Source organism: Taeniopygia guttata, chromosome 4 (genome assembly GCF_048771995.1).
Source record: "Taeniopygia guttata chromosome 4, bTaeGut7.mat, whole genome shotgun sequence".
Taxonomy (NCBI): Eukaryota; Metazoa; Chordata; class Aves; order Passeriformes; family Estrildidae; genus Taeniopygia; species Taeniopygia guttata.
In genome coordinates this window covers 27,470,311-27,498,114 of record NC_133028.1, presented here as the reverse complement: position 1 = coordinate 27,498,114, position 27,804 = coordinate 27,470,311, and the positions used below count along the sequence as shown (strand labels likewise).

The 27,804-nt window shown below is 39.6% G+C and overlaps 1 protein-coding gene across 14 annotated transcripts in view; it reads right to left on the bottom strand.

Moving 5' to 3' along the window:
* CRACD (capping protein inhibiting regulator of actin dynamics) overlaps positions 1 to 27,804 on the bottom strand; it is a 127,459-nt gene that overhangs the window by 4,911 nt on the left and 94,744 nt on the right. For all 14 annotated transcript variants that reach the window (XM_072928198.1, XM_072928190.1, XM_072928194.1 and 11 more), the window contains 7 exons: positions 20,376 to 20,511; positions 11,422 to 11,586; positions 9,001 to 9,069; positions 7,552 to 7,734; positions 2,792 to 6,152; positions 1,742 to 1,932; positions 534 to 699 (listed from right to left, as the gene is read on the bottom strand). In XM_072928198.1, the coding sequence (XP_072784299.1) occupies positions 534 to 699; positions 1,742 to 1,932; positions 2,792 to 6,152; positions 7,552 to 7,734; positions 9,001 to 9,069; positions 11,422 to 11,586; positions 20,376 to 20,495 (4,255 nt within the window). In that variant the 5' untranslated portion in view covers positions 20,496 to 20,511. The remainder of the gene's footprint in view (positions 1 to 533; positions 700 to 1,741; positions 1,933 to 2,791; positions 6,153 to 7,551; positions 7,735 to 9,000; positions 9,070 to 11,421; positions 11,587 to 20,375; positions 20,512 to 27,804) is intronic.

The following is a 27,804-nucleotide window of genomic DNA, read 5'->3' as shown; positions in this document are numbered from 1 at the left end:
TTCAAGTGAGAATATTTATTTCCAATATTGGGGGGTGAATATTTCTCCTTGACAAACTGGGAGGTGTGAGAACACAACATGCTTCATTTCCTGCACAAATATACTTTGTAGAAGTTAAATATCATTCCCTGTCTGTGCTATCCCCTAACCTAAAGGCAAAACAGTACTGCAGTTGCAATTTACTGTAAATCAGATCCCTCTAATGTGCATTAGTCATGTTCCAAAAATACTGTTGGATATGGCTTGGGGAGACAGCCTGATTTAGTTAACTTGAACTGGGGCAATTCTAAGGAATTGCAGCAGTGCAGCCTTAATAACCTGGTAAAGACTGGTAAAAGTCTCTTAAAATTATGTATTTCCATCATAATGGCCAGCACATGAGATGGGAATAAGTTGTTATTTTATGGAATATATTTGTAATTCTAGCAGTAGTATGAGGGAAAGGAAATCCCATCATTCACTTTCTCAAAAACATGCAATACCATTTCTGAAGTGCATTATTCCTAGAATGAAACTGAATCTCTCAATTGTACCTGTCACAGAAGTTGGAAGGGTGTTCGACTTTTTTAGATGCTCCCTTCTTTCTAGTCTTGACACAGTAGTATCTATTTTCTTCTCTCCTTCTTGAGTTGTAGATTTCTGCAGTGTGCTTGTTTTGCTGCTGCTGCTTTTATTATCTGACTGATTACTTACAGCAGCCTAGAACAGAGAAGGAAAATTGCTAAATGAGAAAATGTGTCATGTAATGGCTACAAGTTAGAGATTAACACTTGATGCTTTCATTCATCACCTGGCCTTTCCGTAACCTTCCTTTTTGGCAAAGATTCACAACACTGATACTTCTTAAACCAACAATTATTGAAGACTGTAAAAAGGCCACCACAAAGTTTAATTTGTCATGTTGTCATTTCAGTCAAAATACTGAAGAGTTAGAGCCAGCCCTCCCTGTTAAATGCAGCACTGAAACAGTGTGCATCTGTGGGCAACCACTGCTGTTTTCTTCCATCAGTTGTCTATGTCTCAGGTTATGCACGTATCCATCAGAAATTTGGTTCTCATTACAAAGAGCAAAATACATTTAGTTATCCACATACTCTCCCTTTTTACCATCTGTGATATCTATATACAACATCATGTTCGTGCAGCATCACTTTGGTTTTGTAAGCAGAAATGCTTCCCTTACTAATAGAAAGCCACAGAGAGTAAAAAGCTATTGGGAGAACAGAAAAGAAGTGACTGAATTCAGTGCCTGCTTTAGGCATTTGGATGTATCATGGTTGTTCATTTCTTTTGTTCATCTGTATTTTACCCAAATAGTACATGCTGCAATAAAAATAAATTCAAACTTAGTAATATTCATAGTAATATTGCATATTGCAGCTGTTATTCCCTGAGCATTAAAGGTTAACATCTCATGTAAGCTCTGAAAGAACCACACTGCAGGCAATTTTTCTGTTCTATACCCTGCACAGTAGTTCTGCTTATGATTGTCATTAACTACCACCTGCTGTCATCAGAGTTTACACTAAAATTGCCAAACAATTGCACCATATTTTCTCCTGGAGGTCTCAGTTTTGCAAGAGGGAACTCCAGACTTTGAGAATACTTTTTACTCACTGTCATTTTAGCTTTTATGAAGTCTTACCAGACATAAAAAAATATTCCCACATAACAAAGGTTGCTAACAGTTATCATTATGGTGTCAGTATTTCTAATGGGCAGGTTTCTGAGCATCGCTTACATTTTCTTTAGCCAGTTTCTCTGCTTGCTTTGCCTCTCTTGCTTGTCTTCTCTCTTCCCTCGTAGCTTGCTGCTCACGAAATCCCTTTTGCTTTTGCAGTGCTAATGTAATCCAAAGTGGTTGTGAAGTTTCCACTTTTTCCAACAATTTAGAGCCATCTACAGAGTGTCTACTCTGAAGGACAGGCTTTTCTGAAAGAAAACATGACAAGAATTGATTGAGTAATGCACATCTCTTGTAGTGAGAAAACCCTTACAACTACCTTGTGAAAATGCTGGAGCTAAGCCCATTGAATGCCATGTCAGTCAGGACCTTTGCAGACTGCACAACAAATCCTGAAACATATTTTGTGCCTCAGGAATAAGACCTAATTCGACACACTCACCCAGCTGCTCAAATTTTGTGTGTCCTTTTGTGTGCGTGTCTGTGTGAAAAAAAAAAGAAACAAAAAGTCAGCAGTTCCACTGAGATAGTGTTTTAGAAGTGTCCTGATGTTTGAAAAATTCAAGAATGAAAAATATTGGGGTTTCCCAATGAAATGCCAAATTCCTGCCTTGGTTTTTTGAGTGTCCTTACTCTGAAAGGGTAATTTTCCCTCTTGTACACAATGCCATTTCAGGACACAGGGGCTTTCAACTTTCTTCTGAGGAGATGTTATGGCTGCTCTAATTGTTTTCATCACTGAAGGCTGCCTCTGAAGCACAGACTGCTGTGCCCAAGTGTATTACTTAAATAAAGAATTTCCCCATGATAAGGGGACATACATCTTAATATTTTTAAGCTAGATAACGTTTCTTTAAAAAGAGAAGCAACAGAATGTAGATTTTAAAAATTACACCGTCTGCTCTGATAACACCATTATCCATGGACCACAGGGTCCATCACCTGGCTCACTAGAGGCAGAGGTAACATTCTTGCAAGGAAAAACACACACACATACTGCATGCCAGGTAAAAATTATAACTTAAGACCAAATGTCTTCCTCTGGACCTCCAGTATCTCATTTTGGAAATGTAGATAATAGCTAAATTTGCTTTGAGAGATACATACCTTTCTTCAATGGTTCAGGCTTTTTGTCATTTTTTTCTCTCCATGGAATACTTAGAGATGGGAAAAATGACTTCTTTTCTTTGATTTCTTCCTCTTCATTTTTGTAGTCATTGGATGGTATGGGTTGGGCTGCATTTGGTCTGTCTTCTTTTCTCCAGCCACCATCTGATTCAGCTTTAAACACCCTTTGCCCTAGCATTTCAGATAGGTTTGATCTGTTCATTTTAGAGAGAGGAGATGGTGGCGGGGTCTGGCTGGTGGGCTTTGGAGCTAAAGCAGGCTTTTGTGGGACCAGTGACTTGCATGCTGGTTTCTCATGAGCAGGTAAAGCACTCTGGCCAGTGGCTGGTGGAACCACTGGTGTGCCCACAGGTGTTGAAAACTCCACCACAGTAACTGAAGAGTCTTTTAAATTACCAGGGATGTTTGCTCTCCCAGTGCCAGGAGAGGTACTTTCTTGTGAAGTGAAAACAGAGGATTCTTTCTCACCTTCTGTTGAGGTGAGTGGGTCAGGCACACCATCAAAACTGTCGCCTGCACTGTATCTTTTCTTTTTCTTTTGCTCTGCCTGTTGGTCATAATGAAAACGTAAAGAGTAGTTTGTCCTTCGTAACTTTATCCCAAAAGGAGAAACATTTTCTTCTCCATTTGGTGGTGGCTTATCTGCTTTTTTCGTGCTGTTACTCTGCTGATTTTCCAGAGCATTGGGAAGTTCTGGCTGGGATGATTCCTTCCCCATAGAATGTGGAAAACTTGGTACAAGGAATGATGGAAGATCTTTTGCAAATTTACAGCCTTCAGTGTTGTCTGTCACTTCCCTATGGGTTTCCATTTTCTCTTTAGGTTTTTCAGCTAAGTTATCCTTGTAAGTGGAAACTACATCCTCCTTTGAATCAGCAGATGAGCCAGTGGTTCTCCCCACAGCCACTGTTTCATTGCCTTTTGCCACATGCACATTCTCAGCATCTGAATTGGTTTTTGAAACGTCTGAAAATTTCTGCCATGCTGGTGTTATCGAGAACTTTGCATTTGCAGAGAGGGTTTTCCTCAAGTTGCCGTGGGGAGCACCACGTCCTCGGGGTGTCCAGTCATCACTGTGCCTGCAGGCAGTCACTCGGTCTCTCTCATTGTATTTGTTGTTTTCTGCATTCTTTAGGATTCTGGAGCGGATAGAGGCCCACTCAGCCAGTACGGCCTGGTTGTTCAGTGCCTCTTGTGCCTGTTTCATTTTACTGCTGCTGGGTTTGGGATCCTGTTTTTTTCTCTCAGATTTCTCTGGAGAGGGAATATCCACATTTTTCCTCTCTTCTGTTAAGCCAAGTAATGATTTGCAAGCCGTGTCCTTAATCTGGTTCAAGTTCACTGCTGTGCCACACAGCTGTGCTCCAGTAACCAAAATAGCTGTGTGGGGTACACACACAGATGATGGGAGGGAATGAGAGCCCTTACTGGTAGCGTGCACCCTGCTGTCTTTGGCAGATGGAGAAGAGAGTCCTGCTCCTTTGATGGGCATAACAGGACTCAGATTTACTTTCTGAAATATGATCTGTTTATCTCCAGAAGACACTTGAAATGTGAAGGGTCTGGATGCCATTTGTCTTTCATCTACCTCTTGCCACCGCAGTTCTTCCCCTATGCGTTTTTGCTCCTGAGCCTCAACTTCTCTTTTCAGTTTCTGGGCTAGTATTTCTTCTGCTGTTTTAGTCCCTTTTTCTGGCTGTTTGACTTTTTGGGAACTTGATCCTTCTTGGAGCTTCTCCTCTGCTGGATGCCTAGCAGCCCCTCCAGCAGAACACAACTGATCTTTTTCCTGTGGCTGTTCCAAGGATTTTTTTTGTTTTGGCTGAAGATTTTGTCCTTCTGTGTCTATCTTCTGATCTTTCAGCTTGTTGCATTCATGTCCATTTTCTTCCTTTTGCTGCTTCACTTCATCTTGTAGAACATAGTCTGAACTTTCCATGTGCATTTGTTTTGTGAGCTTGTGTTTTCTCTGCTCTTCCCGTTTCTGCTTCTTATCTGTCACTTGCTGGGGTTGTTCTTTCTCTGTCTTTTCTTTCTCCTTCAAATGCTGTCTTTGTTCCTCCTGTTCCTTCTCTTGTTTGAGGCTCTCAGGCTCTTCCTCCTGATTCAGTTTTATTTCAACTTCTTCTAGCTCTTTCCTTTCTAGTTCTTGTCGCTGTATTTCTTCCTTAATTTGTTTCTTGAGCTCTGTTTGTTCCTCCAGCCAGTTTCTTTCTTCTTCCTTTTGACTGTCTTTTTCAGTCCTATGTTGCTTTAATTCTTCCGGTGCTAGCCTCTTCTGCTCCTCCAGCTCTTGTCTTTGTTTCTCCTCCAGAGCCTTGTGCTTCTGCTCTTCCCATTCCTGATGCTTCTTCTCCTCCAATTCCTGACATCTCTGCTCTTCCTGTTCCTGGTGCTTCTGCTCCTCCAGCTCTCGTCTCTGTTGCTCTTCCTGTTCCTGGTTCTTCTCTTCCTCCTGCTTTAGTCTCTGCTGTTCCTCCCATTGCTGGTGCTGCTGCCTGTCCAGCTCTTCTCTCTTGTGCTCCTCTTGTTCCTTGAGCTTTGATACTTCCAGCTCTTGTCTCTGTTGTTCCTCCTGTTCCTTGAGCTTCTGCACTTCCAACTCTCGTCTCTGTTCCTCCTGCTCTTTGAGTTTCTGTACCTCCAATTCTCGTCTCTGTTGTTCCTCCTGTTCCTTGAGCTTCTGCATTTCCAGCTCTTGTCTCTGTTGTTTCTCCTGTTCCTTGAGCTTTTGCACCTCCAACTCTTGTCTCTGTTGTTCCTCCTGTTCCTTGAGCTTTTGTACCTCCAACTCTTGTCTCTGTTGTTCCTCATGTTCCTTGAGCTTCTGCTCCTCCAGCTCTCGTCTTTGTTGTTCCTCCACTTCCCAGTGCCTCTTCTCCTCCAGATTTTGTCTTTGTTGCTTCTCCAACTCCTTCTGCACCTGGTCCTCCATCTCTGCCATTTTTTCAGCCTTCATCAGTCTTCTTTCCTCTTTATGGCATGTTTGCTCTTCTATTTTCAAAGATGTCTCTCCTTCAAGGAGGTATTGCCTCCTATCTTCTTCACAGCATCTTTTTTCCTGTTCTTTCTGCATCTCTTCGAGTTCTTGGCACCTTTTTTCTTCCATTTCTCTTTGTTCTTCCATTTCTACAATCTGTCTTATCCTTTCAGCTTCAAGGATACCCCAGTGATCTTCAATTCTTTTTTCCTCTGCCAGCTGAAGCTGCTTCTGCTCATCTCTGTCCTGGATTAGCTTGTCTGCTGTGAAGCGTCCATTATAACCTGGGTATATGTCCTCATACAGCTGAGTTTCTAGGTCCTCTGGCTCAAATTCTGTTATTGTTAAACTTTGTGATCCCTAAAATTGGAGACAAGTTTGGAGTTACTGAACATTTCCTGTTGGCTTGTTATCCTTCCCAGTGAACCAAGAGTTGCAAATGCAAAAAAAAAAAAATAAATTAAACAGTGACTTAGATGAGTCAACACACCCCACTCCAATTTATGGATTACATCATCGTAGATCCCATGTCTCTCCCCTATTCAGATGATAGCCTTTAAAAGAAAGAAAACATCCCAAGAGTGATAGCAGTATAATGCCAATATTGAATCACCATTTGGTGTACATTGAGACCTGCCATTTTAAATTTGCAGAAGCCCAAGGAACAGAGCATGAGTTTCACATGCCAAATCTTCTTCTGCTACTTAGAACTTCATCCTTTAAGCCTGAAATAATTAAGGCATGCTTAGGGGCATTGTTTTGCCAGTTCTTTCATGGCAAATCTGATACTTGCAGAGACAGAGCTGTTGCCTGCAGAAAAAAGCTCTGCAATGCTAGCCAGGAAAGAACACTCCTTAGGGAAGCACAATTTGCTTTCTTTTCACAAATCCTGAGCCAGGATATCTTCCTCATTAGCTGTGCTGAGACTCCAGTGCTATTGTAGGAATCGTGGGAACATGTATGGATAGCACAGCCAGAGCTTCCCAGGAATACTGCTCTGTTCTGTACCTGAAGAGTGCTTCCTTTTAGGAAAACAGCTCAGCTAATGTCCTGTTTAGCAATCATTTGTTGAGCCATCATTTGGCTCCAGTTAACCATTGTATAAACAAGAGGTTTAAATTTAATTCCTTCATTACAAGAGTGATAAATGCAAGTACAGTGTGCAGAAGAAAGGGAAGTGGGCTCTCCTGAGCCATGTGTAGTTGAATACTCTTGTCCCATTTACAAGAACAAATAAGATGTCAGGATAAAAATCAAAACAGATGTGCAGTAAGTGTACAAAGCTACAACTTTATATTTCTCTCTATAGCTGTTGCAAGAGCTACATTGCTTAAGTCTTATTCCTTCTTATAAGGCAAAGATATTACCCTGTCAGAATCCATGCCCATTTAGAGAATCTGATTTTTTTTCCCAACTAAATTTTGCACCATCTGATTGCCTGTATCAGAGCAGCATTAACAGCAGCACATATCATCAGGCCTTTATGACCTAAAGTTTTGACTAGAAAAACTAGGATCAGAAAACTCTCTGAATGTAAAATCCTAGTGGAAGTAATTCAGGTTTAAGTAGTAGTTGTCTCAAGTGGCAATATTAAAGCTTCTTTGCATCTTCTCTTCAGCTAGGGTTTCAGGTAAATAACAGTGTTAATCAGATCTTATGTCCTCTGTCTATAGATCCTGGTACACTCATTTATGGTTATTTTGTACCCAGTTTCAAAAGTAATCTCCCTCCTCTTGCTGTTTGGCCAGTCATTTAATACCTTTGTCAATCTCTTGTGCTGCCTTGACATCCTCTGCTTTTTTGGCTTCACTGACAGTTTGTGCTTAGCTGCACTGTTGTCTAGACGAGCAAGAGCCTGCGGAACTGAATCCAAATTGATTGTTTCAATTGTGCCAGAACAGGAAAATTGTCTTTTTGGCCGAGTTGATTTAATTGGAGTGACCTGTTTGTATCACAAACACAATAAACCGTTATTAAGCTATTTGTTCTATTAAATAAATAAAAACATAAATAAATAACACACACACAGACATTTTTGCAGGTTTGAATTCAAAGGAATTACTAGCAGAAAATATTAGAAACCTTGGCTTTTCATTATACAAATTACAAACTTTGAACATGAAAGGTGCAGTTCTAATATTTTCCCATTTTCAGCACTACACATTATTATAGTTTTCACATAAAAAATACTTAGACCATTCTACTGAAGTTTTATCACAGTTTAGCTCCACTCAGAACTTGTTGGGAATGGGAAAGGCACAGGCAGGGTTTTAAGCAACATCAAACACTGGGACATTTTAAAGTTTGCCTACTGTGAAAAATGATCTACATCTTTAAATAATTTAGATTATACACTTTAGGCAGAAGCAAATCAGATTGACTTATCTAAACTTCATAATAGAACAGCTACAGAGCTGTACTTTCTGCATGGGAGATGATGGCAGCATTGGATCTCTGACTGGCATGGTGTCTGTGGAAAACCTTCCCTCCAGAGTCATGTGGAATGGTCCAAGACAGCTCCAAATAGCAAAATACTAAAGTAAGACAACACTGGCTTTGATGGGTGCTTTACTTCTCGTGCCCTTCAAATACTGAGTTCAGAAAGTGCAAATATAAGCAGAGTGATTCAGTCAGACCCTTTTTGTGAATAAATAGTGGAATTGTATATCTAGGTGTGTAAGAATGAGCCTGTCATCTGTCTTTTCCGTAAGTCATCAAGCTATCATCCCAAGACTTGCATTTGGCATAACACAAATGGAAAAAAGAGAAAAAAAAAGGGGGGGAAATATCTTCTGTAAGGAAAGAAATCACATACATTGTTTTCAAGACAGCTCTGTAATCTTCTGAGGTTAAACATATGCTAATCAGGGAACCAATTACTTAAAAGCTGAGGGAACATTTTGCATATGCTTATTGAATTACATGCAGACATAACAAAGTATTAGAAGTACTTATGAAAATTATGACTCTGTGATTAATACATCAAATAGAGGAATGCTGCAAGACTGGCAGAGACTGGGTTCTGCTGTTTCCTGCAATCAGCTCTTAAGTTTTCTCAATCTTAGTTATTGCTAGCTCCAAAACTGCACAGCATTCACAAAATATTGGATGATCAATCAAACAGTGTATGAAAACATAAACTGTCAGGTTTCTAATATCTAAAATTACAATGTAACTCAGTGCAAACCAAGCATGAAAGTTTTTTTACCTTTTCTTCAATTTCATGTCCTGTTCCAAGAAAATTCATTTTTCTCAAGAAATCTGGAGTGTCAGTGGACTAGAAAAGATTACCACAAACAAGTATTGAAATGGAAGGGATAGATTAATTATGATTCAAAGGACCTGTGAAATCATGTATGTTAAGATAGGATTTTTTCCCTCTTTCCTCCCTTCAGGACTATGGATAAGCAATTCTTGTTCCTGCATGCTCTGAGCTTGTCTTCACTGCTCCTTGAATCACTGCTGTCTATACAGCACTACAAAAGGCAAAGCACTCAGGCTTCCTTAACAAGATAATCAGTTTCCAAAACAAAAGAAAGAGCACAGCTTTGTAGGATTTTGATCAGGTCTTAATGATTTTATTTTCTCCTGACTTACACATAAGGAAAAAAGATACTAGCCTGTTCAGGTGTTACCTGCAAGGAGTTTCAACTCCACGTTCTTGATGACTCTTTTTAGAGAGCCAACAGCCCCCCAGAGCCATGGAAGCCTGGAGAACTAAGAGTCTTTAGCTACTGTGCCTCTCGAAGCCATCATGGTGAGGAAATTTCAAGGCATAGGGCTTGAAGCAGCATTCATCACACCCAGAAACATTAGTTTTAATCATTCTATCCCAGTATTACTTCATAACCTAATGTATGTTGGGATCCCATTACATCACATGATTTTTAATATCAAGGCTAAAAGCTCAGCTTCCCAACTACAGGTTAAATTAAACCCAAAACTCTTGCCACCAATCCATGTTACTCAGTCGGGAAAATCAGAAGTCACAGAGCATCACAGGAGTAGAGCAGATCTATGTGGTCCTGGCCACCAATTCTTGACAGAAGCCACCCCCCCCCCTCCCCCCCCAAGACCTATGCAGATAGACATGGCAAGGAGTTACAAGGCCAGCAGATGAGACAGGAGCAGAAAACAGGGAAGCTGCCATGCACCAGAATTCTCTGATAACACAGGTAATTAGTAGAGTGCAGAAACAAAAGGAAAGTACCAAGTGCTCTGGCTGACACTATCCATGGAAAATTGGTTTGTGTCTACAACTGCCTCTGAGTTGGCATGGTTGCTTCTTCAGTATTTGGAAAAAGAATTGTGCAAAGAGGTGTTAATTTTGTTTTCAAAATGTAGTATTTTAAAGAGTAGCTAGTAAGAACTGAATTTCTCCCTCTGTGTTACACAAAAATACTCTAGTGGGTTTTTAATGCTTGAACTACTGTATCCTTTGAGCTGGAAGTCACCAGGTGGCACTAGGGTCTCCTGCAGGACCCAGGAAGAAGGCTGTCTGCAGAGAATCTGTGTTTATCTCAAACACAGACTCACCTAGCACCAGGGTAGGCACAGTGCACCGCCAAAGCCTGTCCACAGTCCCACTGCACACTTTGTGCTCTGAGGCACACAGGATGCCCTCGATTCACCTGACCTGATCACACCAGAAGAAGTACTTGTTAGGAAAAAAAAATATACCTTAATTTGGTTTAATTTTTATCTTTCCAGACCACCAAGGGAGAGGTGTGAGTGTGCAGGTCCTACCCAAATGCCTGGCTCCCTGGCAGATTGAGCCACAACCATGAAAGAAGTGGTCACAGAAGAGCTATGTTGTCCCTTAAAGACAGGTGAAGAATTTGGGCCAGCTCAGCCATAAATCTCCCTTCAGTGTGTTTGGCTGAACACAGGCATGAATTGCACAAGACCCTTCTGCCTTGGCCTCCCACACAGCCAGCACAAGTGTGAGTGAACATGAGCACAGGCTCATACCCCGGTGTCCCAGGATCCTAAGGGCTATTCCAGAGACCTTTCCTCACTTGCCATGTTTCTTCACTGTCTGAAAAAGAAAGGCCCTTCTGACACCTAAATGCCTACAGCATCAAAATCTCCATGAATAATTTGAATAATTATTTTAATTATACTGATAATATATAAATAAAATAAAACTTTAGGAAGCATCCAAAATGCTTCTCTCCCTTCTTTGCCTTTGGTTCCTGTCCATGAGAAATATGCGTACTTACTCCAAGACCTAGGATTTTACAGGTTTGGGCTTCACATGCCTCTCATTTTGAAGTTATTTTCCTTTTTGGTATTTGATGTTGTGAACAACTATCCTTGCTGGGAAGTCTATATTTTAAAATGTTTTCTGTATTAGAAAAAATTCCTGTGTTCTAGTAACTGGAAGTAATGTCTGCACTGCTGGAAGCTCAGAGCAAACACTCAAACCAGTAATTCTGTGCAACCTGGCTCAGGATGCCAGGAGCATGCTTCCCACCAGGCCAAGAAGCACAAGCTGAGGGATCCCTCCCACATAAAACAGCCCACTGAGCTCTGCTATGCCTCACTGGAAACATCTGCTACGCCTCAGTAAACTTTGCTGCTTTAGCACTGCTCTAGTGCCACGGACATGTCAATTTAAAGTGCTCACTTTATTACTGCAGTCTGAGATCGCCGTGTCCTGCTGGGTCTCAGTCTCCATGGGGCTGCTGAGCAGTGCATCATCTTCTGTACTGGCATTTGCTTCCCCCATCGTCCTTGCAGAAATTGTCATTTGTGGAGGCTGCCCAAATTTTATATTTTTGGCCAACTGTTGCTGAAAAACAAGAAAAATAAAACAAACAAATGAAGCAGGTATTTATATTACAAGCAAAAGAAGCCAAATTCAGCAAGTGCCCCTTCTCTGCCTGAAAGTTGCACAAAAATATTCTGGGCAAATTCTAACTCTGGAAAAAAAAATACCATCCTGAGGCTCAAATTGTTGCAACATGGTGGCCGCTCTTTCTTTTCTCTCCCCACGAGGTGACTAAAGTGAGGAATTTACTACATGATTTCCTATTTTGGAAGATAAAATCAAGTTCTTGACAATGTTGCCAACATTTGAAAATTTACTGTGAGTTTTAAAACACCCAATCTTATTTAAAAATCTATGTTCTAGGTTAAAACTTTGTTTACAAAAGCTAATTATGAAGCCTTATTGTTGTGAAACTTAAGCTTATGAGAAAAGTATACACTGAGAAACTAAAACTACCCCAAAAGGCAACCTTTTTATTTTCTAGCCCCCAAACCCTGCATCTCGTGCATTTGTATTTCTAAAGGGTATCCTTAAGGATAACTTTTAGAAATACAAATGCATGAGATTTGTATTTTTTAAATTTTAAATGTTAAGGGTTCGGCACAACCCTGCCTTAGAGAGGCAAATTCTCAAAGCAGGGGAAAACCAGCTCTTTTAAATTCTTGGTCTCATAGAAGAATATACAAACTCATGTCTGCTCATGCTCATGAGCACTGCCACTCACTGCTGTTACACAAAGAAGTTTAGGCAGGGGACATGTAAGAGATGGACAGATAAAAAAGCTTTCCCACCATTTATTTTCCATGTTGAAACAATCATCTCTCATGGGTTACAAGGAAGTACTCTTGAATTACAACAAGCATAAGATAAATAAAATAAGAAGCATGTACTATATGTCCTCTAGGAGGGTGAGTTAAAGAAATTGCAGCCCTGGCTACTGCAGAGACGTGTACTATACAGATTTTGAATGTGAACTTTTTGCAAAAGAGAGAAGAAATTCTCTCGAAGGAGGAAATGGAGCAAAGAACATTTATGAATATATTATATTCCTGAAATATTTCAGAGACTCATTCTCAATTAGGAAGGAAAGGACTGTGGAGTTATTTTCCCGCTTTTCTGTTTTGCAAGGACAGAAAATTCTCCAAAGGGGATCTCCCATTTTTCTCTTTACATCTTTAGATGCTAATTTCCTTATATTTCCAAGAAATATACTATCCTCAATATTAATGGACTGTACACAGTCATGACTGTTTTTTGTTTTGTTTTGTTTTGTTTTCAGTTGTTTCAAAGCTTTAAAAGTTTGTTTGCTCAGACTGGCATAAATTTTGAAGATTGAGGAATAAACTCAAGTCACCCTCACTCTTCCAGAACAGAAAGTGCATCTCTGTATTATTCATTTATTGGCCTTTTTTATCTTATCTTAAAAAACAAAAAGCTCCACTAGTAGGTCTTTACTGGCCACTTTCTTTTGGTGCATTATAATCTCTAAAGCTGACACTAAATACCAAATGACCAAATGTCAAATAGCTCATTGTAACTACTGAGCAAATTTATTCTTATTGCTGTTAGAGAGTAATGCTAAACCTGTTTCTTGGTCTTTTTAGAATGTGCTTATAATGTAATACAATGCAATCACCCTCTCAGAAAAATTCCACACAGATGCATTTTCTACCTAGTCAATTATGAAAATTCTAAAAATGCATCATCCATGAAAGAAAATAAAGAACCCACAAACTTTTTTTGGGAGAACACTCAAATAGTCTTGCAGAGAGATGAAGATACGTCAGTTTAAGATGCAAGACCTTGAGAAGAGTCCATAATCCCTGAAAAGGAGCATCTGCTTTAAAATTCTCGAAAGTTTCAGTTAGACGTATATTTCTGAACACATAACTATAAATCCTCTGTAGTTAAGAATTCCCTATGCTGACGTTTTCTGGATGATTGTTGCCTAAGGAGGATTATTTGCAATGCCAGTCATTAGAAGTTGCAGGCATCACATTTTGTTCTTCTGCCATTCCATAGTCGTGGCTAAATAGCCTTTTGAAAATCTCCACAGATGCATATTGGGCTCAGTCAAAGGACCTTGGTCTCTCTTGGTTTGTTCAAGAAGACTTGTAATTTAGCAGCCAGAAACTACCATCTTGCTCTGAAATCTGTCAACCAGAAGCAGAAGTAAACAGATGAACTTTCTGTGCCTGCATCTCCCACTTCCAGCCTTATCAAGTCCAGTGGGCATTCCTGATCCCTCAGTTTGCAGCAAGGGGACAAACATTTCCACAGGACTTACAAACCCTTCTCACCACCAAAACAGTTCAGCTACTACACAGTATCTATACCGTGAAGCAGGGGCTGGAGCTTTAGGACAATATCCAGGCCAGGTTTACTTCATCCACATTTTTTTTTCTGGAAGATTCATGTGGCTTCTGTAAGATTTCTGATAGTTTTTCTATTCACACACAAAACGTGCGGCTGTCAGTGCAATAGTGAGGTCTGCACAGGTCTGCACATCCAATACAGATAAATAAATACTAGGAATTTAAGAAAATAATTATAAGTTTGTACTCATCCAGTTTTTTAAATCTTTCTTGATAACTGGACCATGACACAGGCCCACTTGTATTTCATGCAAAATAATTTGCTAAAATGTGATACTATTTAACTGACACCAGCTTCCCATTAATAACTTAAGGAATAAAGCTCCTAAGTAAAAATATTCTGTATTGTCTGGCACCTGCAGCTAATTAAAAAAAGCCCAGACTTTCAAAGGACTCTTTGCATTTGCATAGGAAATGCCACAGAACAAGTTTTCCATATTAATTGGCAAAGAGCCCAGATCATGCTGTACATCTCGCTCTCGCTCCCATTTGGCTCCTCTTCTGTGTACATGCCTACTTGCATGCTTGTTGGATTCAGGCCCCTGAAACCACATCATTCTTAGGGCTTCATGCCTGGAGTGAACCCAAAACTGGATCCGCTGAGCTGCTTACTCTTTTCAGTTAAAAATCATTAAAACAAAGTGTACTATTTCAGCTGACTCCATTCAAACAAGGCTTACAAGAATTGCTGGTAATATTTTCCCTTCAACTCAAAGATCTACTCTTCATATCTACTTGCAATGCCTAAATACAATGAAACTTAATTGAAATTAAGTTTTCTAGTTATATATAAATGGAAAATAATTACTTAATTAACACTTGTCCTAAAAAGAGGCACACTGTTGAAATTCCATTTGGTCCTGTACAGTTTCTCACAATGACCCAAAAATCAAATGCCTTGGGAATACATAAGAATAGGGGGAGCCTATACTGAGCCCATACTTGTAAATGCACAAGTGATTTATGGCATCTGAGAAATTTTTATACAGTCCAACTTTACTTAAAAAAAAAAAAAAATATTTTGATTTGGAATTGTTACTAGTTTCAACTGTTGCTCGTGCGTTCTCAGGCTGTGAAAGACTGAATAATTGTTCTCTATTCATTTTATCAATTCCACTTGTTATTTCAGGCATCTCTACCATATTTTCTCTTATAATTTTTTTTCTAGGCTCAGAAGAGAGTTCACCTAATTCATGGTGAACTATGGAAGTGGGTCCATTTCTTAATCCAAACTGGAATATCTGCAGCATATCTAGACAAATTAAATACCCACATAAGCTTTTTTTTTTTTTTTTGGTCAAGGAGAAAATAAACTGGAAAGCATAATGTGAAAAGTTATGTTGGTATAGCTTTAGAAAATAATTCAGGTATCAAATTAACATGGAAAACTATAGAAAATTAGGGAAATTACAAATATTAACACAGAACTTTTGGATACAAGATGCAGGGAGGAAACGGTTCCACTCTCCATTGCTGGAGCAGCATGTAGTTAGGGGCATTACACTTGTAGAAACTTTTTGGGAGAGTCCAAAATAAAAGAACAGCAAAGGAGCAAACTGTAAATGGACCTTTAGAGATGTGTATTTGCAAAAAATCCAGACATGAATGAAGATTTTGGTGCAGAGTGGCGATGGATCACTTACATGTGTAAATAGAAGATTTTATGGAGAGGCTTGAAGATACAGCATCTGTGGCATTTATCACATCAGTCTCTCCTAAAGCAGAGCAGATGCTAGGAAGGAAAATTTCCTTCCTTGGAAAAGAAGCTTATTTTCAGGGATCACTGTGAGAAAAAGAGGGTCTGCCCAAGAAATGCTAGAAGGGTTTAGAAAAAATTATAAATTCAGTTTATAAAGCAAAAGAATTTTCAAATATGAGGAAAACAATCTTTCTGCAGTGGCACTAGAAAATAATGGCAACAAAGGAATTAATTGTAAGAAATACAAAGCTAGGCAATCATGAAGTGAAATTTTACTCCCAATTCTGAAAAATTCAGAGCATCATGGTAAAAGATAATTGCTTTGAGGTTTAGAAAATGGCTTTGTAACTTTTTTGAGATCTGGGCAATAAGAAACAGAAGATACATTGGGAGTGGCTGGTAGAATACAGATGTGCAATGAACAGTGAGGGAAGCACTGGCTTCGTCATTAGCTAAGATATGCTAATGACTAAAAGAAATGTAATCCAAAACTGAACAGTCATAAGTCTGACAAGGAGAAAATTATACGGGTCATTCATCATTACAAAATCAGGGCAATATGAGTTTTAAAACTAGTCCTTTTGCATTTGACTAAGAAGTTGTGATTCACAAAAAAATGTTTATCATAATTCATATCTGTATAATAAATAGATGCTTTATATCTTTACAGAGCAGAGGGTTTGTTTTAAACTACACGGCCGCATGAAACAAAAAGGATGCAACTCAGTAGTTCCTAAAGGCCATAAACTGTATGTCACAGTCAATCTTTAATATTTCTTGCAGCTGACTGCTGCAGCTACACAGATGTCAGACAAGCCAAGATAATTTCAATGAAGGCAAGCAGTGGAGAACAAAGGCAGTAGCAGTGCCACACCATGGCATCATGACAGCAAGTGGGAGAGAGTAGTGTAGATTCTTCAGGAAACCAATGTTTTAAACAAGCTGCAATTTTGCTTGCTGTAGTTTTTATCAGCCTGAAAAAAAAACTCTCTTCTGTTCATTTTCTGACCATTTCTGGTAAATATCAGAGGTAGAAAGAAGAGAAAGAGCTACAAAATGTCAGGAAATTATTCTAAAATACTTTGACGGAGAAGAAAACGAATCCACTAAGCTCTGGAAGGGAAGGATGTAAAATGAAGCTCTAAGAGTTGGGTTGTGGGTTTCTTTCTGACACACTGCTAGATTTACACTTTAAATGTTCCTTGTGTCTCATTCACAGCCATGTATGACAAATAAAGCAACAGATGCCCAGAAATTAAAAGAGTTCAACATTAAGAGTACCAGTGCCTGTGTACCACCTTTTGCTTGGAGCAGGTTCAGGCTGGCTTTCTACCTTGGCTCTTAAAAAATTAGGTAATGATAAATCTCAGCCATTCCAAAGGACAAGGAAAATACTGCTTTTACAACACCAAATGGCTTCAGCCAGCATCAAATAACTTCAGGATACAAAAGGGCTGCTGGAGGTTTATGAGAGGTCTGGCTTTTCTCAGTCTGAGTTCTAGCACACAGTAAAACCTTTGAACGTGACCAAATCCATTTACAGAAAGCATGATAAGATGAATACTGCCAATCTGAAAATCAATAAAACCAAATGAGAGCAATTCCAGAAAGAAGTAATTTACTTTTCATGCATAATTAAAAAGAGAGAATTCCCACAATAAGCAGTTCAACCAGTGCACAAGCTGGCCAGCTGCCCAGATTACTACGGAGTTTGCACCATTACACAACACTTTTTGTGGGTTCATCAACACTTCTGAAGTCAGCAGAAATGCAAGGCAAGAAGGAAGAAACACTTGGGTGATCCCCAGAATGAGATCCAGCACCATCAGTATTAAATGGCTTGCACTGCTATTCTGACTTCAAAACCCTTTTCACCATGCTGTCTCTTAGGTTTGTAAGCATGAGGACTTTTCCAGAAAAAGACTTAAGTTTTCCAGGAACATTTTCTGTACTACCTCCAAAAAAAATCCTGAAAAGGGTTAAAATCTGCAGAGCTTTTGATCTCCATTTGGAATGCAGCAAGTTTAGAGTCATGGAATCCTGGCAACAATTCTTTACTGAAGAGTACCTTGCCAGGTAAATGGAAATTGGAAGTGCTGTGCTTCCACCCTGACATACAAGCCTGGCAAAGCCACAGTAATGCTGGTGGCTGGCCACAGAATTGCCTTAAGGAGCAGAGTGCTCTTCAGAAGTAGGACTGTCTCCTCTTAATCTACTGCTTTAAGAAATACAGATGTTCCCAGCTTGATTTAGCTTGCAGAAAGAGATTTCAGAGTAGATAGAAGCTTCTGGTATCAGGAGACAGACCATCAACATTTTCTGTGACTGCAAAATCAAATAGCAAACACTGGCTCATAGAATAGCAGGGAAAAAAGGATGCGGTATGGAGTGCATAAAACCTTCAAGCAGGAATGATAGTCCAAATAACTCATCAGACCTAAGACTCAACTCTAAGGTCAATTTGAAATGTGCAATGGGATTTTGGCATGACTTTTTCCTAAAACTCAGGGAACAGTTGCAGAAATCAAGAAATCATGGCTAGGGAAATAGGAAAAGTTACATGGTGTGCAGCAATTTTTGAAGATACGAGAAGTGGCTCTTGGGCTTATTACAGGGAGGCTTTCCATGGGTTTACAAAAAAAAAAAAAAATCCATGGACATTTAAATGAATATGTGACTGTTCTGTGTGAACATGTAAATACTGAAGAGTGTAATTTGCATTCCTTATGCATTCCTTTTCTGAATGAATAAGTGGCTCTCACCATCTTTCAGAGTTGAAAAATGAATCTGGTATGTTACAGGCTGAGTTCCAGCTACACTAAAATGACAAAAATGAACTACCATCATTCAATTTTAAATAAAAAGGCAAGCACATTTTTTTCATCAAGCAGCTGAAACAATATTGTCCCTTAAAATACATGCAATTAACCACACTAAAAAAAGGCTTATGCAAAGTTCATATGAGCAAGAGGGTACCACTGGCTATTTATTTAGTGACTTTCAAGGGTGACATTTTGATGTAATTTTCTTGATTTAGCAGTTGCTTAGTGAGCAGGGTTGTTACCAACTGCATTAACTATACTTTTTCTCAGGTGGCTTAGTTTAGCAAAGGCACTAATTTCCATTGAGAATTTTAAGCTGAGTTTTGATGTGAGGGAAAACACCTCTGGAAATGAAAAGTTATTGAGAGAAAAGCTACGAAGAAACCAAGAAAACAAATCCAATTGATAGGGAGGGCACAGCTCCTTGAAAGAGTCGGTGGCTTTGTAGGACATTGCAGGACAGGCCCACATACCTCAGGTCTTTACCCCAAGTCAGTAGTCATTTGAAATATAATGGTTTCCAGCCTGGAAAATAGAATGCACTGAATCTAGCTGACCCAGGGAAATTTAAGCTGAAAAACCAGCACAGAGGAATTGGAGATGTCCTAGTGTAGTTTCTACTTCAGAGCTCATCCACAGTCAGCATGGCTAGCACTGTGCAGGTGCTCTGTCTGCTGACAGCTCCAGGCAGGAGGCAGGAACAATTCCATCCTGAAGGTCGGAGCTGTCTGATTTCAGGATCTCTCACTCACCAGAAAAGATGGATCGTGGGTAGACTTAGAGGTAAGAGAAATCAATGGTATTTTGCTAGTCATCTTCAGGGTAATAGCACTTGCACAGCATTAAAAATGCATCAGCATTTTGACAGGATGTCAGCATCCTGAGCAATAAAGTGCAACATGTGTCTGAAGGACAGCTCTCTCAAGGTCTAGAAAGGCATAAAGCAGGGAATCTTACAGATATACAGAGAGTAAAGCAATAAATTTGTTTGAGCACTAATGAGAGAGAGTTCTGGAAAAGAATGGAAAGTGGATCATATAAAGCTCTTTGGAAGCAAATACCCAAATGACTTTACCCCCCTCACACAGCCCCCTGAATAATCAGGCTAGCCCAGAGATCCAAGGCTGTGAGGGGAGGAATATCAGGAGATGGAAAAGATTTCCAAAAGAGGCTCTTACCCCGAGATAAGTTGGTTCAGCTCTCTTTATTCTGTGGTGTCCATGTGGAGAGCGGGGCAAAAGAGGACGAACAGGAAATGTCAGGGGTCTATATAGACTTTGGACAGGGTGGGCTTCCCTGGCTCTCTGCCAACCCCACTGGGGCAGGAAGGAGGGATCCAGGGCTATCTTGATCAGAGTCACAGGGTCCCGGGGAAGGAGAAACAGAATGCCCATGAGCTCACTGTAACACCCAAATATGTTGTTTATGCTTTGGAGACATAAACAAGTCTACCTTCCATGAAAACCATTGAAAGTGCAGTGAGAAAAAGGAGAAAAAAAAGTAATACATATAAACATGTAATTAAATTGGCTTTGCAAGGAAGCTTCGCTCTGCATACCATTCCCTGCCCTCAGCACTGCCTTCATTTTTTCCTCTCATCAGCACATATGTAGGACATAGGCATACAGATCAGGACACACCAAAATCATTACTTCAATTCAGATGAGTCCCACAGGTGCAGACATTTCTGCAAATATGTTTATAGCATCACTGCTGTACCTTTCAAGACCAAAACCTGGAAGTTGTGCAGATTATTTGAATTACTTGCAATAGCCTTTCACCAGAGAACTTAAAATGGGTGAGAAACTGTCATAAATCTATAGGAAAAGCAACCCATCTTTGTGCACATTGAACATGTTCTGGAGACCATTTCCCACCACGTTTTACATATTTTTCCCACTTGCAATTTCTTACCTGAAGAATTTTGACTTTCCCTAAAACGTTCTCCTGTGACATTGCTTGAATGGCCTGTTCACTCTCTGTTCTCCCATCAGGTATGAAAATACTGTCATGGGAAAAAGCTCGACTGCCCATAGAATAATGGGAGGATCTGTTAAAAAAAAATCAACAAGTAAGTAAGTACTAATTTATGAGAGTGGCTCTTCACATCATAGTTGTCCTGCATGGATTTTTCCCCACTCTTGCCTTCTACATAAAACCTTTGTGTATTCTCAGAGGAGGGGTATCCAAACACTTTTGGTTTTCAAAACTTTAATGGAGGAGCGCAATTCATTTATACACAGCCTCCCTCCTTGGAAGGACCTAGAGTTAGGTGTTTTTAATAGGAGTGTTGAGAAGTTCAACTGATTTTGCTTGTAAGCCTCAAATCTGTTACTTTCAGGATACAGACTCGTGGTGATGATGCACACATTGCCAGACTGCATATCTAAGAAAGTGCATTCGTGCTTAGTGCCACTGCTTGGGAGTGACACGCTGTCACTCCTGGTCAAAGTAAAGAGCAGGTGCCAAGCAAAGGGAGCTCTGCAACACAAAAAGAGGTGTTACAGTGCAGGAGGCTACTTTTATAGAGCCATCTCCCTTAGCTGATTACTCAGCGCTTCCTATGCCCATGAGCATGAACACACTGACAATAAAAGGTTATCACCAAAGCCCCAGACTGCTAAGAAGCTTGTTGCACCAAGCTGTGTGTCCTTGATTAGCCACAAAGAGCAAAAAATGCCCATGTGTCACTGCTAAACTGAACACTGAAGCCAAGGAGGAGGGTGTGTCACACATGAACACACACATTATATGGTTCTGATTGAAGTCCACAGGCAGAGGCGTGAAACAAAGAGCAGTTTTATTTACGAGAAATTGTTCTAATGAATTTAATTGTAAGAGAATTTAGAATTAAAAAAAAAAAAAAAAAAAGGGGGGGGCTAGTGGTTTTGGGGGCACACTGAGAGAAAAATGTATCTGTTTAAAAGTCATGTTTTGTTTCACCTAGAATATTCCACGGTGAGCAAAAAGCCCATAATCTATAATCATGATAAAAACCATAATTTGAAAAAACAGAATAACTGTGAGGTCCTAAATCTCCCCTTTTAATAACCTGTTGGCAACCATATAGAACACACTTAGAATTTCAGGAAACAATCTGGAGGGAAAAAAATATAGTTTTGATACAGATCTATCCAGCATAACCTTCTACATATGATAAAAAACATTATAAATTAATATTTCAGCAAAACAAGGAAGATGATATTTCCAGAGAGAGATGTAAATAAAAGAACAAGAAAATTCAGTTTCCCATATTTATGATCAGTATATTATCTTTTCCGCCTTGTAAAATGTGCCAATTGTTCATGAAGTGTTCAAGATATTTCTATTCATACTTTGGAAACAAATAATTTGGGAATGCATTTATTATATTTTCATCTCATTTTTCCCTAAGGTATTTTAAGTAAAAACAATAATCTTTTCTTACAAAGGAAGAGTGTCATATAAAGTTACATAACCCTGTTGAAACTGATTAGATGATAGATTATTCTTGACTTTTATAACAGAATTTCTTAGAGGCAACCTAAGAAAATAACAAGATAAAAATTCTCCCAAACCCTCTCCCTCTCATTTATATAGAAAATACTTTTGCACTCACAAAATAATCAATCCAATTGTGGAGGGAGAACACACACAGTTCTCTGAATCATTTCATCTTCCATACAATCACAGACTAACTGAAAAACTATTCTTCATCCAGATTAATATTTGAGAAACATGTTTAATTTGAAACAAACCAACACACAATCAGGCAAAGAGCTGATCAATATTCCACAGCACTTTTAGCCATGGAAGAAAAGGAATATTTAACTGATGCTGTATTCTGTTAGATAATTTTTTTTATAAAACCCACAACTCGGTTGCCTCTGGCTGTTAGATGTAGTACACCATAAATGCTTCTTTTAGAAGCTTTCCTTTGATTAGATAAATCATAAAATTATATTTTTAAACCTGCTTCTAAAAAGGTTTCTATACTGAATCACTGTGACTCAGTCTGTACACAGAGCTGTGGGAAAATTGCATAGCACTGAAATACCTCTACCTTTCTTGCCCAGCCAGGAGTCAGCCTGTGAACCACAATGTGAGAAGTGTCCCTTGCACAGAGACAAATTCCTAGCAGGCCTGGAAATTAATAGCTTGACATGAAACAGAGTGAAATTTGGCTTTTTTCATAGAATTGTGTAGGTCTGTTTGAACTGAAAGCTCCAGCGTTGCATTCAACAAGGTGGGAAGGGCACATGCAAGATTTGACAAACCAGCCCACGACAACCCCTCCTGCATTTGCTCTGCTCAGTGTGTGAGCCTGCTGCAGGTGCAGAAGGCAAGGCCAGTGGGAACTGGTTGTTTGCTATTTACCTTTGAGCTGAGAGATCTGCTGAGAATGCATATTCCAGGTCATATTGTTCTCCAGAGAGGATCCTTTCTCAAATATTTTTCCAGCTATGCTGTGGCTCAGATACCTGTGGCTTTGTCTCACAGCTACTCACTGTGCATTCACCACCATTCACCCCTTTTGCTGTCCAGTGGGTTGAATTTCTCACACTTAAAATCAGACACCTCATGTATATTTGTGTTGTTTGTTACAACTAATTAGTAGGCAAGGGTTGCAATTCAGGCACCAAAGAGCTGAGTGGCTTGTTTGGAAGTTGTTCTTGACCTTGCTAATGAATTTTTAATATTGGAGTTGGGAGCAGCCAACCTGCAGCTTTAAAACTGAAGAGAATTTGCCAGCATGTCAGACCCCAGAACTGCAGCTGACCAATGGCAGGAATACTCTGACTGTAGGAATTGCCCGAGAAAACCTGGATCTCTGAAGTGGAAGAAAAGAGCAACTGCTGAAGTCAGTTCTGGTGGACTGCCCAGGACATGGCTGTGAGTGAAAATCTTCCCCACCCTGCTGCAGAGCTAAGGACACTTTTAGGAATCTAGTCTCTCCTCCTGCCTAAAAACTTGTCAAAATTTAATTTAAAGCTTCTTTTGGGGACACCAGCTCACATGAAGCAGCTTGGCAGCTCCATGTGACCTGCAACCATAAGTACATCACCACTGGAAACCCAACCCTGTCTTTGACACAATGGTCCCAGTGGCAGGTTAGGACCATGCTAAGCATTTACAGCATGTCCAACATTCTCCCAGACACCAACTGCTCTCTCTCTCCCCCCTCGTTACAAGGCACACACATTTTTGTTTCATAGAGCTGAGTGACAAGCATATCTGAAAGGTTTTGTTTCTGTGTTTGTTTTCTTGTTGACTTGATAATTAAACAAACTCCAAATTGCCAGAACACATGAAACAGTCACAAAAAACCCCACAGCGAATTAATGCCAGGCTGCTCTCTACTCTATCCCTTTGAAATGCTTTGCAAATAAGTTGAATATTTAAGAAGTGGGTGAATCAGCAATTCTGCTAGCCACATGTCCAACAGCTGGTAAAAATAGTTTAAGACTTTTGTTTAAATATCTATGTAGGCTAAAGAACATTGGAAAAAAATATTCACACATTGTAGTAACCTAGTTTCTTTTACAGGCAAGTTTAAATAGCAGTTAAGGTGATTTCCAAGCTACTTGTACTTTCTGAAAGGCTTTTTATTTTACTCCCTTGGAGTCCAAAATCCTTTCACATTTTCCAGTTGTGAATTTGACAGATTATATCACAAAGGTCCTTTTCCCACTGTATTTTTCACTTTGCTCATGTTCTACTTTTGGAAAGACTGAATTTCTTTTAAGTCATAATACAGTATGAATAATTGAGTTTCCTTTGCTGCCACCCATCTCTGAAGTTTTCTCAGAAGTCTTTATACAATATCATCCTCACAATCCACATTCACAGACTGTTCTCTCTTCAGTTAAAAGGAATATCAGGAATGTCAATATCAGGAGTGGATTTCAACAAATTCACAGCATGACAGAGATATGGGCTACAGTCATAGGCATGGCTGAAGGTATTACAGTTTCAAACTTCCATATCATTTCCAAGGGATGTAGGAAAACAGGGGCATCAGTTATGAGCACTTCTGTTGATAATTCCTGTGATGACACTTCAGAGGCTGTTTGTGCTGAAAATAGTTGAATCATCATCTGACTCACTTTCAGAAACCTGACTAAATTACATGAATTATGGATATGCTATATCAAAATACAAAGCACTTTTAACAAATCCTTGAACATGTTCTCTCTGAAGATGTGTTGCAACCCAAATATCATGTTCCAATTTCAATTGCAATACACAAATTTTCAAAACTAATTTTTTCATACTGAGAGCAAAGTTAAGTTCCATTTGCTCTTTATCCATTACTCATTCTTGCTGAGATGTCTGTGTGTGCTAAGAAACTAGGAGATATGAAACAAATCTCCCACAGTAGAATGGGACCACTCTGAGCCTACAGGAAGTCTCTCTCCTCTCCTATGAAATGCAACAAACAGAGGCCCTCTTTGGACCATCTCTCAGCCATCCACTGCTATGGATCTATTTAGGATGTGATTTTCTATCAGACCTTAAGTCAGGACTAGGTGAGGTATCACACTCTCTTTATCCTCCTCTCCATATATTCCCATCACCTTTTTTTTGCCTATTAGTGATCATTGTTCACATGAAATAATTCAGAGAAATGGTCTGGTAACAAAATAGCAAAGAACCAAGTTAAAAAAAAAAAAAAATTCCCTGAAACATCAGAACTCAAAAATCCACACAAATTCCTGGTTTGGCTGAGCAAATACTGACACAAGTTTCCATGCTAGCTGCATATCTAGGGAGCTGTTGGAAGGACCCAGACACCAGTCAACATTTCCTGATGTAGGACTGCACCCTTAACTACATCGGAGCATGTACAGGGACACTTATGTACAGAATACATCATTGTATGGACCCTGGTGGCTGTGATGTTTTTAGACACCATTTTTCTACAGAGCTGTTTCTTCTCCTTAAGACAAATGTGTGATCCTTTAAAAAGGGGAACCTTTTCCAGAAAGGAATACTGAGACCTCAGCTCTTATATAATCCCATGCTGGTACATTACTGAATTACAGAAATCTCACACCACCAGTTGCCTCTTTGGTGTGTCATAAATGTCCCTCCCACTCTGATATTAAAGAGTTAGAAATAGAAACTGGAAAATAAATGGAAAGAATGAGTTGTTCTGTTCTTTTATGTTTGTAGAGACCAAGTCCAAAAAAAACCAGAGTCTCATGACTTTCACTCTTTTAGATTTCCATTAGAAACCAATTCTGTAATCGTTAAAGATCAAAGTCAACTTTTTAACATAAAGCCATTTTTAAACAATAAAAAACTTAAAAAGCATGCAAAGCAAGAACTAATTTGGTTTAGCCAGGTATTGACCCTTCATATAATCTCTTCAAAGGAAACTGAGAACCATTTCCCAGAATATTGCTTGAGGGAAATGACAAGTGCAGTCATGGGCTGCCTCTACTTGATGTTTTGTTTTAGCGACGAAATCTGATTCAACATTTTGCATCTCCTATTAATATCTCCAGGGCAGCTAGAGATGAAAAACATAAATTGCATTTTCTAGTCATTCCAGAGATGCATTAATACTGTAATAGAGGAAAATGGATTTAATTCTGAGCTGTATTTTTAGTGTCCTCTTTTTCATCTGCTGGAAGGAGAGTTTTGGTCCTAACTCACGTCTGGATGGGGAATATTGTTCATGCTGCAACATGATTCTGAGTTAGAGCTGTGCTCAGACAACACATGACTTCATTGCATTAACAAACCCACAAACATGGGCCTCACAGTCTGAACAGACAAAAGAAAAGCTTTTTCAATGGGGAATCATTTTCATGAAGTAAACTTAGAGATCATTTCTGCATTTATTCTAACTATATATTCATATCACCTTCAGGAACCATTGAATTTCAGGGCACTAACCCTGGGGAAATGGCACAGTCCCCTGTTATGATCCATCCGAGTCCCACTGATGCCCACAATCAGTTGTGCAGCCAGGTTCAGAGTAGCCCTGCTCTCTTCAAAGATACCACACAGCATTATCTTAATACAAAGCTCCAGTCTGGTGTCATCAAGGGACCTGGAACCGGTAAACTTACCGTAATTTTATTTTTCTTAGAAGTAGAGATAAAGCCTAGCTTTAAGTATCTGATACACCATGCTAATAATAACTAAATAATAATAACTAAAATTATTATAATTAGGGGCATAAAAATGAACCATGGGCAATATCAAGGCCTTGAGTGCACTAACAAGCTCTAATGTCCCTGATCGGCCTCATCTGGAGTTTCCAGCTGCACACACAGGTCCAGGAGTTCTATTCAAGATCACACTTGAGGCTTTGGTCCCTGCCTGAGCCATGCTGGAGAAGTGCTGGTCTGCAGCTCAGACAAAACTGTGCCTGGTCATGAAGCCCTTTGATCCAGAGCTCAGTTTGCAGACCATTTTCCTGGCTTGCCCTTGGCCCTGCCTTCTCAGCTGTGGACCTGCAGCATGACCATGGACCCTCCTGCTGTGGGATCCCCTTTGTGTCTGGCTTGCCGTCCCTGAGGGGGTGGCTCTGCCTTTGCTGCTGCCTGACAAGAAGGTAATTGGGTGGGACTACATAGTTCTTAACAAATGAATTTTATGTAATTATCCATTAATTGTCTACTTTCAGAAAGTGTCAGCATGTGCAAAGAAAAGCATGACCCTGGTTCACAGTAATTCTGCAAGTGGCTCCTAATGCAGCTTGAGGATGTGACTAATTCACCAGCTAGCATAAAACTATGCAGACTAATAAAAGGAACAGGGCTCTAAATGGTCAAGCTTTCACATTTGACCTGGCAATCCACTGCATGTGACACTATTTTGTCAAATAGCAGCACCTGTTTATGCAAAATTTGCCGTGAAATATGGCAAAATGTACAGAAAAGGAAGTGAAAAGTCTACACTAGCCTTGGCAGGAATAGTTGTTATATAGAAACTGCATTTAGCTAATAAGGAAGGAAAGGAAGAGGAAATAAGACAGTACATTATATTACAGGTGACAGATCTGTTTTATTCAGAGCCCAGCCCTAGATGCCACCAGCTGCTGAAAATTACATTTGCCATGCAGAATTTGAAAGGAAATTAAGTACATGATGATTAGGAGGGGGAGTGCAACAAAAACATGCAAAAGGGAAGCAAAAGAGAGGACAAGTGGGCAGTGAGACAGCCTAACCTTCCAGGAGAATACAGCAAGACAGCCTATGTGATAGAAGTGAAGACCAGGGTAAAAATGGTTCTAGGATTACTGAGGTGAAAATGAAGCTGGTCATAGTCAGGGCTGAGGACAAAAGACAAGTTAAAAAGGTGAAACAGAGCAGCATCCGACATAAAATGTCAGGACTTGCAGAAACAC